This window comes from Ruditapes philippinarum, unplaced genomic scaffold (assembly GCF_026571515.1).
Source record: "Ruditapes philippinarum isolate M1 unplaced genomic scaffold, ASM2657151v2 ctg2017_1_1_1_1, whole genome shotgun sequence".
Classification (NCBI taxonomy): Eukaryota; Metazoa; Mollusca; class Bivalvia; order Venerida; family Veneridae; genus Ruditapes; species Ruditapes philippinarum.
This window is the reverse complement of record NW_026853450.1, coordinates 74,777-92,153: the sequence shown is the minus strand read 5'-3', so window position 1 is coordinate 92,153 and position 17,377 is coordinate 74,777. Positions and strand designations below refer to the sequence as shown.

Below are 17,377 nucleotides of genomic sequence, written 5' to 3'. Positions count from 1 at the left end.
CAACGGCAACACCACCTGCTAGGAATATAACAATACCTCTACCTTTTTTTACAAAAAAGTCGAGCTAAAAAGAGAGCATTGACACTTCTCAACATTTTTTTAGAACCGGTTGAACCAGGTGATGCTCCCCAAGAAGGTTTTGGACACAGGAAATTATAAAAAATTGAACAAAGGGTAATAACTCCAAAATTAGGCAAGGCAGAGTTATGTTTTTTTTGCACTGCACTTCTATTCAATGAGATCTATCAATCTATAAAGTTTCATGATGATATCTCTTATAGTTTCCGAGTTATGTCCTGGGTAAAATTCAAAGTTAAAAAAGAACAAAGGGCAATAACTCCAAAATTAGACAAGGCTGTATTTAGGCTCTTTAGCATTGCAGTTCTATCCAATGAGATCTAATAACATACAAAGTTTCATGTTGATATCTCTTATAGTGTTTGAGTTATGTCCCGGACAAAGTTCAAAGTGTAAAAATAAACAAAGGGCAATAGTTCAACAAGAGCTGTCACAGGAGACAGCCAAGCTCGACTAATAAAATACTGGACGCAGTAAGGAGGACAAAACTATGAAAGAAAAATCAATTATGTATTAAGTTATAGTAAAAAAATAACATTTGTTAAAATAAATTCCAAGATCAAGGGAAATAATTCTAGAAATAATCATGCTAGAGTTATGAACCTTGTCACACAACATGTATGTAATGATAAGAAGTATATATTTGAAGTTTGAAGTTGATACCTTAAAAAGTAACAAAGTTATAATATTTCTTAAAGAAAATCCCAAGTTCAAAGAGAGATAAATCTGTACAAATTACTTCAAGAGTTATGAACATTGTCACATAAAATATAATTGATTAGATTATAAGGAACAAGTATTTGAAGTTTGAGGTAGATACCTTTAAAACTAAAAAAGTTATAGTAAAAAATAATATTTTTCTAGTAAAAAATCTAAGTTGATGGGGAGATAATTCTTGCAATATTGGTGCTAGAGTTATGAACCTTGTCACATAAGATGGGGATGATGATAAGGTACATATGTTTGAAGTATGAGGTTGATCCCTTAATAAATAAAAAAGTAACAGTAAAAAATAGTATTTTTTGAGGAAAATTCTAAGTTCAAGGGGAGATAAATCTGAAAATATTGGTGCTAGAGTTATGAACCTTGTCACATAAGATGTGGTTGATGATAAAGAACATATATTTGAAGTTTGAAGTTGATATCTTAAGAAATGACAAAGTTATAGTGAAAAATATTTTACTGCACCAAAACTTTAATCTGAAATCTGGACGCAGACGCCGGGGCGAGTAGGACAGCTCTCCATATACTTTGTATAGTCGAGCTAAAAATTAGGTAAGACAGTTATGGTTCTTGTGCACTGCACACCTACTCAATGAGATCTATTTACCTACAAAGTTTCATGTTGATACCTCTTGTTGTTTCAAAGTTATGTCCCGGACAAGAAAAGCGGACTATGCAGCAAATCTGATGAAAATCTAACAAGATGTTCCTGTTAACATCATTAACAAAACTTAAATCCCCCTGTCAATCTAATTGCTGAACCAGAACCCTTGGTATTACTGAGCCCCTAAGGTGACATTTTGGACACTTTTTACCCAGCATTTAATTCGTTTTAACAAAATATTAATTCGTAATTACGAAATATAAATTCGTTTTTACGAAATAATAATTTGTTTTTACAAAATATTAATTTGTTTTTACAAAATATTAATTCGTAATTAGAAAATATACTGAAATAAATCAGTTTAGCAAGTTCTGAAGGGGTACATATAGATTTAGATACAATGTATGTATACATGTTTTATGCGGTTATAATGTCTAGCTTGACCTAAACCATAGATTCCCTGTACAGTTTTATGCATCTGTGGTTATGATACGTCAAAACGTGTAGTAACTGATAAACCACGGAGAGCACATGCAGCACGAAATCTGTATAAAATCCAAACGTAATACAGCCTTGTCAATCTTACACCATAAACAAATTAACCACATTTAATTTTGGAAATTATCTTATGGGACGTGATCCAGGAATGACGTTACCTCGACGTCATATTGCTATTGGCATGTAAAATGCTAGTATGACCGCACAGGAAGTTGCACGACAATTTCAGGAAAGCGAATCGACTATTAGTCATCTCAAAACTTGATTTCAGCTAATAGAGGATGTAAAAGATATGCCAAGTTCAGGTAGACCATGAAAAACCTTGGCAGAACACTGTTATATTGTTCTGACGTCACGACAAAATCCATTTATGTCCAGTCGCAGATTGGCTAATCACCTCAGAAATTCTACTGGTACTAGAATTTGTGACAGGACAGTGCTCAATAGACTTCACGCTGCCAGACTCCATGGACGTCGACCTCACATGGGGATACTGTTAACATGACGTCATCAACAGGATCGCGTCACTTGGGCTAGAATTCACCAAAGATGGAACCGTGCACAATGGAAAGATGTTCTTTTTACCGACGAGTCAAGATTTAATCTTGCCTTTGCTGACGGGAAGGTAACGTGTATGGAGACGAAAGGGCGATCTATTTGATCTGGAAAACGTCATTCAACGCGAATGTTACGGTGGAGGCAGTGTGATGATATGGGCGTGAATTTGTCATCGTGGTCAAACTGAAATTATTACAGTAGCTAGAAACCTTACTGCAGTGCAATATTGTGATGAGATATTGGAGCCAGTTGATGTCCCGTTTCTGTTACAACATGGACTAATTTTGCAACAGGATAACGCCTGGCCACACACGGCAAGGCACACACAGAATGTTCTCAGGCGTAACAACATTGCTGTTCTTCCTTGGCCATGCAGATCGCCAATATTTCGCCAATTGAACACATGTGGGACCATCTTTGGCGTAAGCTTAGAGAGTGTAATGACGTCATCATCGTTCGTGATCTTGAGCCGGCTTTGCACGAGGAATGGCGCAGAATTCCTCTACATGTTGTTCGAAAACTTATCAACAGCATGAGATGAAGATGTGCCCCTGTACTTGCTGTTAACGGAGGACATACTCGATATTGACACTTTTTGTGAGTTTTCCCTTACATCCCAACAATTTTCGGTTGACAGAATCTAGAGAATTCAATATCAGTTTTCGATTTACTAGTTAATTTGCAAATGGAATGAAAAGCTTGAAGATGTATGAATATAAAATATTATATTTTATACGAACTTGCTAAACATTTTTCTTTCAGTATATTAATTAGTTTTTACGAAATACGTGAGTTGTCCCAATATTCTGTGACAAGATTGTTTAAAAGCTAAGTAAAATAGGTACGCATCTGATATTTTAATATGTTATAAACCCATATAATTGAAACAATTTTACAAATTTTCATAGACAAATATCAACAAAGAAATAAAATATGCCGTAAATACCATGGCAACTATCTGAATCACAGCACTCGTCAAACGTCAAAGACAGCATTAAATCTACATAAGCCTTTCTCAAATACATTCAATGGCTTTCAACGCAATAACGGTGCAGCTTTACCCATAAATCATCAATTACAAACTTAAATCATGTGGTTGTTAATGTCTGTAGAATGTTTGGATGGCATACATTAATTTTTGTTATACGCGAACTTATTTTCTATGAGATATTTTCATTTATCCGTAATTTGTTCGTTTTTTAAAGTATTTAACTAAAATTTTCTGAGATGATTTAAACATAGCAGCAGATGAAGTCAACGTGACGTGCAGACACATCATCAGATATTTGAAATATACATAATTAAGTTTAGCCTATTCATAACAAAATGCAAATTATTTGATGTGCGCCTGCAACTCAAACCAATGTCGTTAATACTGAAAATTTCTAAGTAACTAGAGTAAATATTTTGAAAATTATTTGTTGCAATGTTAAATAATAAACTTAACAGTTATATGTGTGAATAATTATCTATTAGCGTTAAAAATGAACCGTCTATAACATTTGTCACCGACTTTTGGAACAACCCTCGTTTTAATTAGTTTTTAAGAAATGTTAATTTCTTCATAACAAAATATTAATTTATTTTTACGAAATAATAATTCGTTTTTTACGAAATATTAATTCATTTTAATGAAATATAAATTCATTTTTAAGAAATAATAATTCGTTTTTACGAAATATTACTTCTTTTTTACGAAATATTAATTCGTAATTACGAAATATTAATTCGTTTCTATGAAATCTTATTTAAGGTCATTGTGAGTTTGACAAAAAACCCAATAATCTCACAAAGGGGTCATTTACAAGCCTGGATCAACCTTGCAATTATAAGCCGAATGGTTCTCAAGTAGAACAGGGTTTTTGAGTGAGAAGTCATTCTCCATCTAAAATATAGACTTTTTCCCCATTGCCAAATACATGTTCCCAACAGCAATATTTTTATTTTTTGAGGCAATTAATATTTTTTTTATATGTTCCTTTAAGAAAGGAGCATGCTATTTTATAACTTTCTTTTATCATATAAATGGTACATTAAAAAACTAAAGGGGGGGGGGGCTCCAGATGCCAAATGCCCCCGGCTCAGATTCTTGTCAGTAGCAATATTTCAAAAATTGTTTACCCATTCACTCAGTAATGGACAGAAAAATTGCCAAAAATTGTAAACACAAGTTATATAGCTTGACAAAGTCATGGCATTTTGTAATTGTGAAAAATATAAGTTGCCAAGTCCTTGCTCTGACTTGTGAAGTCGAAAAATATTCAACTTTATGCAAGTTATCTTCCTACCAAATATGAAATACATCTGTCATTAAATAAAGGCTGTATGGGCAAAAGTGTAAAAATCTATTTTGAGCACTGGTGACCTTAACCAAACTGACCCCTAACTCTATCCAAAAGAAGAATACCATGTAAGTTATCTTCCTACCAAATATGAAATACATCTGTCAATAAATAAAGGCTGTATGGGCAAGTGTACAAATCTATTTTTAGCACTGGTGACCTTAACCAAACTGACCCCTAACTCTATCCAAAAGAAGAATACCATGTAAGTTATCTTCCTACCAAAAATGAAATACATCTGTCAATAAATAAAGGCTGTATGGGCAAAAGTGTAAAAATATATTTTTAGTACAAGTGACCTTGACCCAACTGACCCCTTACTCCATCAAAAGGAAGAATACCATGCAAGTTATCTTCTTACCAAATATGAAATACATCTTTTAATAAATAAAAGCTGTATGGGCAAAAGTGTAAACATCTATTTTTAGCACAAGTGACCTTGACCCACTGATCCCTACCCCAATCAAAAGGATGAATACCATGCAAGTTATCTTCCTACCAAATATAAAATATATCTGTCACTTAATAAAGGCTGTATGAGCAAATGTGTAAAAATCTATTTTTAGCACTGGTGACCTTGACCCAACTGACCACTAACTCAATCAAAGTTTATGTTTCTATCAATTATAAATAACACCTGTCTATTGAATAAGGTCAATACACCTGTAAAAATGTAAAAATATATTTTTAACATTGGTGACCTTGACATTGGTAACATTGACCTTGAACCAAATTACCCCTTACTACACCCAAAGAAGGAGGACCTCCCTTGGCATGTTTGTATTAAACTAAGACATCACATAAAATATAAAGGCTGTATGAGCAAAAATGTTTATATTTATTTTTTAAACCAGTGACCTTGACCTTGACCTTAGAGACCGCTTACTCCAGAAAAAATTAGAGGACCATCAAAGGTAGCCACATAATAAATATGAAAGATATCATTAAACAAATTAAGCAATTAGGAGAAATTTAAGATAAATCCAACTTGCCGAAATAGGTTAACCAGACAAAGTGAAAAAAGGGAAATAACTGGGAAATATGGATGACACAGTTATATAACTTGGCAATATCATGTACTTTGTATTGATAAGTAAGTGTGGAAATTATAAAGCCATTAGTATAGATATAACTTAAGATATTTCCAACTTGCCGTTTTAGGTTAACCATTATTCATTTTCTAAGTGCTGAAAAGGGCAATAACTTGGTAAATATGAAAGCCAGAGTTATGTAACTTGCCCAGATCATGTACTTTGTATTGACTAGTAAGTGTGTAAACTTAGAAGCCATTGGTACAGGTAGAACTTATGAACAATCCAACTTGCCGTTCTAGGTTAACCTCGTACGGACAGACGGATGGACGGACGGTTCAATCACTATATGCCCAGGGGCATAAAAACCTGTCCATGTTTGATTTGAAGCACAGGACACCTATTTTACAACATAATTTTCCTAGCATGTGTACTATCACGGCTGTGGCGGCAACACTATTGACAGGCGATTATTTTAATTTATATACAATAGTGTTAAGACTAATAAAACTTGGGGAGAAAAAAAAATCACTATTTATATTGCATTTACATGCCTAATATTTAGTCATGAACTTAGTTTCAAGACCTTCTTTACAAATATTACCCAAACTCTTTGAAACCCTAGAATTTTTTTTCTCTTTTTTACGAAATATTATTTTGTGTTTACGAACTATTATTACGAACCAATTAATATTTCCTAATTACGAAGTAATATTTCATAAAAACGAAATAATTTTTCGTAATTACAAATTAATATTTCGCAAAAACGAATTACTATTTCGTAAAAACGAATATAAATATTTCATAATTACGAATTATATTTTTGTAAAACGAATTATGTTCCGGGAAAAAAGTGTGGAAAATGTCACCTTAGGGGCTTCGAATGCTTGTGGTTATCTCAAAACAAATCAATTTTTGAAAGTTTGAGGTGTATCATCATCATCATCATCACGGTTTTCCTACATTTTAATAAACATAAAAGAGAACCATCTGAAGAATGATATAAAAGTTGTTTAAATAACTAATATCCAAGATACAAGAAGCAATTGTAATTTCACAATTTCCTTATATTTAAAAGTCAAATATAAATTTGATGTCCTTGCTTCTACAAGAATTTAAAACCTTAATTTTATTTGACACTGATTTAATAAGTTCTTCCAAGGCTTATAAAGACAAGAAATGTCAAAAGACACATATGCCCCTTTTTTAGCCCTTGACTCACATGATTGGTAATAATGTTAGAGATACTTGACATAAATTGGTACATGGAAATGTTCAATTCTGGAAAAAAGAAAAATAACCAAGACTTTGTGACAAATAGTTTTCAAGCTAATGAGACATTTAAGGCCCCAGTAACCTAGACCTTTGAACTGGTGATCCAAATTTAATAGGGGTCATCTATTAGTTATAACCAATCAATATGAAGACCTTGTGATAAAAAGTTTTCAAGATAATGAGCGGAAACCATACAAACATTCAAGAACCCCGTGACCTGGACCTTTGACCTAGTGAGCCAAAAATTAATAATGGTCACTTACTAGTTATAACAAAACAGTATGTGAAATATGAAGACTTTGTGATAAATAGTTTTCAAGATAATCAGCGGAAACCATTCTGACATTTAAGGCCCCTGTAACCTAGACCTTTGATCTAGTGACCCCAAAAGCAGTATGGATCATCTGTTGGTTATGACCAATCAGTATGAAATATGAAGACTTTGTGATAATTATCTTTCAAGGTAATGAGCTAAAATCATACTACCATTCAGAGACCCTGTGATCTTGACCTTTGACCTGGTGACACCAAAATCAAAGGGGTCATCTACTAGTTATGACCAATCAATATGTGAAATATGAAGACTTTGTGCTAAATAATAACCAAGATAATAAGCAGAAATCATATTGCCATTCAAGGCTTCTGTGACCTTCACCTTTGACCTAGTTACCCCAAAACCAATAGGGGTCATCTACTATCTATGACAAATCAATATGTGAAATATGTAGACTTTGTGATGAATACTTTTCAAGATAATCAGCAGAAACCATTCAGACATGTAAGGCCCTTGTGACCTTGACCTTTGACCTAATGACCCCAACATTAATAGGCATCATCTTCTAGTTATGGCCAATCACTATGTGAAATATGACGTCTTTGTGATGAATACTTTTCAAGATAACCAGCAGAAACCATTTTATTATTGAAGGCCACTGTCACCCTGACCTTTGACCTAGTGACCCCAAAATCAATAGGGGTCATCAACAAGTTATGACCAAGCACCGTGTGAAATATGATGACTTTGTGATGAATAATTTTCAAGATAACCAGCGGAAACCATTTTAGCATGGAAGGCCCCTGTCACCCTGACCTTTGACCTAGTGACCCCAAAACCAATAGGAGTCATCTACTAGTTATGACCAATCACCATGTGAAAAATGACGACTTTGTGATGAATAATTTTCAAGATAACCTGCGGAAACCATTTTAACATTGAAGGCTCCTATGACCCTGACCTTTGACCTAGTAACCCCAAAATCAATCATCAACCATCTTATATACGGACGGACAGACAGACAGACATTAGCAAAACAATATACCCCCTCTTCTTCCAAGGGGGACATAAAAATAACGCTGAACATAACTGACAATGGTTATAATTTTTTTGTGCCAATTTAAACAAATAAAATATTTTTGAAAATGTAGTTGGTGAATGATCTGAAATTTTGCATTCAATACATAAGTCAAGATTTTCATCAAATTGTACAAATATCTTCACGGAATATTTCTTGTCTCGTCATATGAAACTAGAAATGTGTCCATAGGACACGGATGCCCCCACACACCACTGTTCTGTCAATCTTATGACTCTAGGTCCAATTTTTTTTTTGGACTTCATGTTCCACAAGTTGAAAACTAAAAATCAACAAAGGGCCTTAATTCTGTTAAATTTGGTTGCAGCAAGAATTCATATATACATGTAGTTAAAAACAATGACACCCCTGGGGCATGGCCGGTTTTGACCCCAGGGATTTTATTTGAACAAACTTTGTAGACACTTACCAGAAGATGTTTCATGCTTAATATCTAAACTCTAGCTATTTGGGTTTTTTCAAAGAAGATTTTTAAGTTTTTGCTATACACATATAAGGAAAATCAGTGACCCCCGGGGCGGGGCCAATTTTGACCCCAGGGCTTTTATTTGAACAATTTTGGTAGACATCCATTAGAACATGTTTCATGCTATATATCTTAGCTCTAGCTCTTTGAGTTTTTTAAAAGAAGATTTTTTAAGTTTTTACTATATGCATATAGGGAAAATCAATGACCCCCTAGGCGGAATTAAATTCTTTGAACAATTTTTAAAGATGACCACCAAAGGAACATTCCTGTGAAGTTTGGATGAAATTGGCTCAGTGGTTAACGAAAAGATGTCATTTAAAGTAAAAGTTTACGGACGGACGGACGACGGACGGACGGACGACGGACGAAAAGCGATCACAAAAGCTCACCCTGTCACTTTGTGACAGGTGAGCTAAAAATACTAAAAATATCCAGACGAAAATACCCAGGTGCACAACTACATATGCTGATCAATATTCCTGTAAAGTTTCATGACTTTATGTCAAATAATTTTTGAGTTACATGCGACACAAAGTGAAAATTGCAAATTTTTACTAAGTCAAGGGCAATAACTCTGAAAATACTAAAAATATCCAGAAGAAAATACCCAGGTGCACAACTACACATGCTGATCAACATTCCTGTACAGTTTCATGACTCTAGGTCAAATAATTTTTGAGTTAAATGCATCACAAGTTGAAAATTGCAAAATTTTACTAAGTCAAAAACAATAACTCTAAAAATACTAAAAATATCCAGATGAAAATACCCAGGTGCACAACTACACATGCTGATCAACACTCCTGTAAAGTTTCATGACTCTAGCTCAAATACTTTTTGAGTTAGGTGCGACACAAAAGAGAACGGACGGACGGAAGGACAAGGGTTAACCACTAAAGTGGGGGCACAAAAAATAACAAAGGGTCATAATTATGTTTAATTTGGTCGCAGCGAAAATTCCTTCCTTTACTACCATCTCCTCATTAAGGTTGTTCATCCCTGGAAGTTTAAGCAAAATCTGCCATCCAGTTAAAGAGGAGTTGCGTTCACAAAATTTCGGGACGTACGGACGGACAAGTGCAACGCTATATGCTCCCACTTTGTGGGGGCATAAAAACTTAAGTGCAGTTCCTTAAACTGTTCTAGCTGTTTTACCACCCAGTCACTACCAATATCTTATGTGTTTCTAACAAGTTGCATAAGTGGAATATATTTTTAGGCAGAGACATATTTAATGAAACAGAGGCATTGATTTATCATAAAAAACTTCAATGATATTATGTACCCTGGTATGATTAAAATTTCTTGGTCTTTCAGTAAAGACATTTTACCTTAGCAACAATTATTTAAATAAAAAGTATATGTATTTAGCCAATTTATTTTTGTTTATAGTGATTGTCATGGAAACAATTTTTCAAATAAGTCTTATTTTCCAAATTGTGATGTACAAACGTGGATAGACAGATGCAGTTAAAGACATAAGGATGGTCATGGCAGCAACTATATGATAACCCTTTAGTTTTTTTAACCTCACAGTCACAAGCAATATACAATGTTTTTTCTAACAAGTTACTTAAGAAGAAAATGGAATAAATTTTAAAGCAGAGACAAGTCTAATGAAACAGGGGCAATGATTTATATAAAAAAAATCAATGATGTTCAGAAGTTTGCTAGAGTTTTGTTTTCCTTGGGTCTTTAAGTATAAGAATTTTACCTTTTTAACAAATTGTGACATACAAACAACTTTACAGCATGTTTTTTTTTAACCCTACCAAATAATGATGACTTTTAAGTCAGTTTTACTTGTAAAAGTCAACATGACATTTGACCCAATATTCTAATAATAAATAGAGTAATCTGCAGGTTAAGACCAACACCACTTACAAATAAAAGCAGTGTTACCTTTAACATTCTTTAGTAAATGATCCTGTAGCAGTCAAAATCCCAGAATATACATTTATACTTCAACATTTGACCAACTTATCTCAAAATCTATAGGGTTCAAATACATATACTTTGACATTTGACCAACTTATCTCAAAATCTATAGGATTCAAATACATATGCTTCAACATTTGACCAACTTACCTCAAATTCTATAGGATTCATATACATGTCATTATCCCCTTCCTATTCATTTAACATCCTTTTAATTTAAGGCCAATGTGACCTTGGACTTTCAGCTGCTTATGTAATCTAAAGGTCATTATCAACCTCCTTAACAAATATGAAGATTTGTTATATTGATTCTCTGGTTATTGATCAGACAAGCTTTTAAAGGTGACATTCATTATGACATTGACCTATGACCAAATAACCTTAAAGTAATTTGGTGCATCTACAGATGATGATGCAGTAATTCTTGGAACAATAGACCAGGATATTCTCTAACAAGATTTTTTAAGTACAATGCACTTTTGTCAGTGCTGGATAGTAACAAACAACACAGAAAAGGGGTCATAATTATGCAAAAGTGTAAGACTGTATACATATTAGTATTGGCATTATCAAAATTTGGATTTTATAAAGTGTTCCATATTGGCAGTAACATCATCATGGACAGCGAATATTTTAGCAACTTGTAAATGATTTCATTTATACAAAACATTAAAACATGGTCTGTTGTTATTTAAATTTCATTTTTACTTTTATATGCAAATAAACAATTTTTGAAAAGAAATATTATCTCTGTCACTGTTAACCCAATAAAATATTAGATATCAAAATTCATGATTAATTTCAAACTGACATGGTTGCCTTAAGACTTGAAATTTATATATTATAACACTCTGTTATGACCCTTGGTGATATATTCATAGACCCTTGGTGATATATGCACAGACCCTTTGGTGATATATGCACAAGTCTTTTCTTCTTCTGTTTATCAACATTTCATGAACAAATAATTCTACAAATTACAGTCTTAAAAAGATAGAAACTTATAGCTATACAGTACATGAACAAGCACTTATGATACATGGTTGTGTGTCTGAACTGCTACCAATACAGTATTGCCCACCATTTGATGGTGGAGGGTTATTACAACTTCTTGATCTAGTCTGCTGACCACTGCTGTCACCACAAGTTGGAGAACAGGCTGACCATGGTGTCCAATTTCCCCAAATACCATCCACTTGTCAAGAAATAAGTTATAATTACATTTAATATTTGTCAAACTTCGGTCTGATTATATAGGTTTTAAGACAGAAGACTGTATGTATGAATGTTTTATGTTTATGAGTGATATTTTATCATAACTTTAAATGACAAGAAAAATAATAATAATCATTTGTTTATCTTAAACTTAACCTTTTCCTTCAATCTTGAAAGTATGCCAACCATAATTATAATGTGCTGTCTATTGCTATAATCTCTAATTTTTGTATTGTTTATTCCATTTTGTTTTAATGGACGTTTGTTCCTAGCAGATAAAATAAGTAAATAGAGTAAAGAATTGTATTGTTTAATCAAGATGTACATTTCAATGAGCCTTATTTTTAACAAGATCTAATGAGTGCTCAAGCACTAAACTATTCTTGCAAAAACAGACAGGAATTTTTGTAATTCAGATTTAGAAATATTTCCATGAATATTAAAAATGATGCTAAAATTAAATGTATATGTCTTTGTAAGTCACCTCCATTGATACTAAAAATGCATTTTTTTTAAAAAAGAGATCTGATTCCACAAGGGTGGAACTGTTACAGGTAAGATGGACTACTTATGATAAAGTCTTTACCAATGATAATGACAAATGAGTTTGACAGTCCCTTTTTATATTTAACTATAAAAATTCAAGTAACAAACCTGCTACAGGGCAATCTCCACTTGTACATGGCTGAGATTCTGTTCCATCTCCAGCGCAATTATTAGGAACAGGACATGTCCTTGTTCGTGTTCTTGACCCACTACCACATGTAACATCACAGTTTCCCCAGTTTGTCCACTCAGACCATGTAGCTGAAAAATACAATATTAAAACTTAGTGTAATTTCTTATTCAACTTTTAATAGAGGTCAAGAAAATGCTTGAATAATCAAGTACCTTGTTATTAGTTTCAATGTACTCAATTTATGAAAAATATCTGTTTGTATAAAACTTTTATTTCTCCCATTTTTGTTATTTTGCTTTTGGTTCAACTACAACTACAAAGTTAAAAATAAAGAAAAATTTTCTCAATCTTTAAAAATTTAAATTTAAAATCAATATAGATCTCCTTTACCTGGCTCTCTAAAACTATTATTTGTTCTCAGTCTGTATGATGATCATAGGTAATAATAACTGACATTACTTTTCAATATTTTCTAAATGCTTCTCTTTTTAAAGTAGGAAACAATGTTGTAACTTAACACCTAACACATGTTTGTTCTAAATATTTTCTACCATGCTGTTTTCATTTTGCTTAACAATGTTTGCTTTAAACAATTTTCAAACTGACCAAGTTCCATATTAGTTATAAAGATTTATTACAGGTTACATGGCACTATATAAACCTTTGTTTGGAAATATAAACCAAGCCGATAGGCGATGTAACATGTCAGGAATATTTGTAACCAATTTATAATACAGCAAGCATCATTTTTTTAAGAGAAAAAGTAAAGATAAATCAACAGCAGCTGTGTATATAAAATTATATAAACGTCACGATTATCATATGAAAATAGACGTTACAAACAAAATCATACAGTATTATAAAACTGGCTCTAAAGGTTTACAACTTGATCTATTTTAAACTAGCAAGAACATGTATAAAGCTAAGCATTTGTACCATAAAATTATGTTCTCTATATACTACAAAAGTAACATAAAATAGGATTTGTTTGTAAATATTTATATTTATGAAATGCTGAAAATTTCACTAAGATTTAACTGTTCTGATATGAGCTCAAGTTCTGTCAACAACAAAAAAATCATTTTTATGTTATATATCTAGGTATGATGTATCTATGAGTTAAACAAACTCAACATTTGTTTCGACTTTTTTGATAAATACATGTACCAGGCTAAGGTTAAAAATATTTCCCAATAAATATACAAGAGGGCAATAATGGTCCTGAAGTCGCTCACCTGTATATAGGCCACCAGAGTGGGGCCAGTTTAAACCCCAGGGCTTTTATTTGAACAAACTTGGTAGAAACCCATTAGAAGATGTTTCATGCTAAACATCTAAGGTCTAGCTCTTTGGGTTTTTTAAAAGAAGATTTTTTTAAAGTTTTTCTTTACACATATAGTTAAAAACACCCCTGGGGCAGGGCCAGTTTTGACCCAGGGCTTTTATTTGAACAATCTTTGTAGACACTTACTAGAAAATGTTTCATGCTTAATATCTAAACTCTAGCTATTTGGGTTTTTTTCAAAGAAGATTTTTAAGTTTTTGCTAATACACATATAAGGAAAATCAATGTCTCCCCGGGCTGGGCCAATTTTGACCCTAGGACTTTTATTTGAACAAACTTTGTAGACACTCACTAGAAGATGTTTCATGCTAAATATCTAAACTCTAGCTTTTTGGTTTTTTTCAAAGAAGATTTTTAAGTTTTTGCTATACACATATAAGGAAAATCAATGACCCCCGGGGCGGGGCCTATTTTGACCCCAGGGCTCTTATTTGAACAAACTTGGTAGACTTCTATTAGAAGATGTTTCATGCTAAATATCTTAGCTCTAGCTCTTTGGGTTCTTTAAAAGAAGATTTTCAAGTTTTTATTATATGCATATAGGGAAAATCAATGACCCCCTGGGGCGGGGCCAATTTTGACCCCAGGGCTTTTATTTGAACAAATTTGGTAGACACCCATTAGAAGATGTTTCATTCTTAATATCTTAGCTCTAGCTCTTTGAGTTCTTTAAAAGAAGATTTTTAAGTTTTAACTATATGCATATAGGGAAAATCAATGACCCCCTGGGGCGGGGTTAAATTTGACCCCAGGGCTTTTATTTGAACAAACTTGGTAGACATTTACTAGAAAATGTTTCATGCAAAATATCTAATCTCTAGCTCTTTGGGTTTTTTGGAAGAAGATATTTAAAGTTTTTTCTTTTGGTTGCCATGGCAACCAGAGTTCTGCATGGAATTTTTTTCTTTGAACAAGTGCCAAAGGTGACCACCAAAGGAACATTCCTGTGAAGTTTCGATGAAATTGGCTTAATGGTTTATGAGGAGATGTCATTTAAAGTAAAAGTTTACGGACGGACTGACAACGGACGGACAACAGACAGACGCCGGACGAAAAGTGATCACAAAAGCTCACCCTGTCACTTTGTGACAGGTGAGCTAAAAAAGCAATGTCTTTATATTTGAAAATTATTGTCTGATAGAAATTTAGTATAAATACACAATCATATATTAGACCATACTGTTATTCCTAAAGTTTATTGAGAAAATTATTTTGGAAATTTCTTATGAAAGCATTTACTTTCATAAAGCTCTTCATTAAATATAAACCAATTGTATAACAACAATTAATTTCATCAAAATCTTTACAAATTATTCTAACACTATTGGATTTTTTTTCTATATAAACAAAGAAGGCCCGAAGCGTGCATTATTCTTCAACAATGCATTCGCCGTTCTTATTATCTCCCTGTGTATTTTCACATTGAGGGCGCCATTTTGTTAAAAAAAATCTGATAAATAAAACATTTTTTGTCGAATTTTGTTGTGAAAGCTATCTAGAATGAAAGAAAATGGTCTAACTAAGAAAATGAATACGAACACCAATATCTTTAATTCAGTCGTTAACGCTGTAGAGACGTTTTAAGTGTTGTTTACGTGACGTCACAATGTAGCGCCATACAGCACGTGCAAAACGATCAAATCAAGTACGCTATTTTAATGTCGCAAACGAGTTAAGTTTTACATTTATTTCACTTTTAATAATTTGTATTTCGATTGAAAAATTATAAAGTGAAATAAAATAAACAAACAAAGTTTTTCCAACGTTTTCAAAATTCGTTATTCTCAAAATGTTTCTACACTAGGTAGATTTAACGACAGTTTTTTTCAACCCACTGGAACAGCCTTTAAAGAACGTTTCTATGGGAAACTCTAAGGCGAAAACAAATTTAACCACCAAACATAAAGTCCAACTTTATAATAATAATCCTAATTTTTCTTGACGTGTTAGAATTGAAATAGATATGAGCCGTTCTCCAGGAAAACCTGCCAAAATGACATCGATTATGACGTTGGGAATTTCCTGATAAATATGACGTCATACTTGAAAGCACATGTGATCGAGTTCAGTGACCTTTATGTATCAGTGATTACATGATAAATTTTGACATTTTCTGGATATTAAAATGGATAATGATATAGAGGTATGTTGTATTTATATATTTTATCAACTCTGAACTAGGTATGCCGCACATTAATTGTTCAAATGTTCCCATATAAATGTAATTTACGCAAGAGTGAATCAGGAAAATATGGCGCGTAAACAAAATAATATAGCGTGATTGGTGTAACTTATACCGAGCGACACAGTAATAAACATGCAAAGAGTCGGTTGATTTCGCTCTCATATATTTCTTGACATACTCGTTAAGATTGTTTTTCAGATAAAATTAATGTATTCGCTAAATTTGGAAGACATTTCTGTGTACCCCACCACTACCAGAATGACATCGATGATCGAATCAATATTTCAAAAATTATTAAGGACTCAGTAGAGCTAGATCTATATTATTTTTTTTAATAATGTCAATATATTTCAACGAAGATAAGTTTTATTAAAACTTCAGAAAATTTAGTTGGTTTTGGTTCGGAATGGGTATGCTATTGATCTAAATCTGAACGATTAAGGTTAAATCACTTAATTTATACAGTACTGAACACAAATGCTGTTATGGCCGAGGGGTTAGTGTCAATAACTCGATGTCAGTGTTTTGCTGGTTCGATCCTGACGCGCGAACTTTTTTTTTTTCTTTTTTTTTTTTAACAATCATATTTTATAAACTGCTATGTAGAATTCTGTGTAAAATTAAATTCTGTGTAAAATTAAATTTTTTATCAAGCAAATTAACCTTTAATTGTTTCAGAAATAAAATGCAGTCTGTGTATGATTTTTTGTGGACAAGCATTTGTATATTAAAGGAAAATTTGTATTCTGCAGTGACTGAAATATTTTTATTTTATATTAGTCCATTAATTAGCGCAGAAGCTGTATGTTTTGTCATAATTGTCAGTACTCACCGGATTTATTTATCTTACAGGATTTGGAGAGTTTGCTTTCCCAGCATTTTGGTGTGACGCCCGTTTTAACACCCTGGGGATCGCAGGAGGAGGTTGATGTATCTACCCTGTGTTTAGACTCGGACGAAGATGATCCCGAGTTAGATGTTGATCAGCGGGTCCAAGACTACATAGACACGCTTCCAGATGACATAACAGGGGCTTCTGTTACTAGTGACAGCGAGGGTGAAGC

General features: G+C 32.9%; 1 protein-coding gene across 1 annotated transcript in view; it reads right to left on the bottom strand.

The window, feature by feature from the left end:
* The window catches only part of LOC132736895 (tenascin-like), a gene marked incomplete at its 3' end in the record, with an annotated part of 90,554 nt that overhangs the window by 48,057 nt on the left and 25,120 nt on the right, over positions 1–17,377 (bottom strand). Inside the window, exons 5-6 of the mRNA XM_060724109.1 lie at positions 12,759–12,911; positions 11,908–12,084 (exon numbers count right to left, since the gene is read on the bottom strand). Of these exons, the coding sequence (XP_060580092.1) occupies positions 11,908–12,084; positions 12,759–12,911 (330 nt within the window). The remainder of the gene's footprint in view (positions 1–11,907; positions 12,085–12,758; positions 12,912–17,377) is intronic.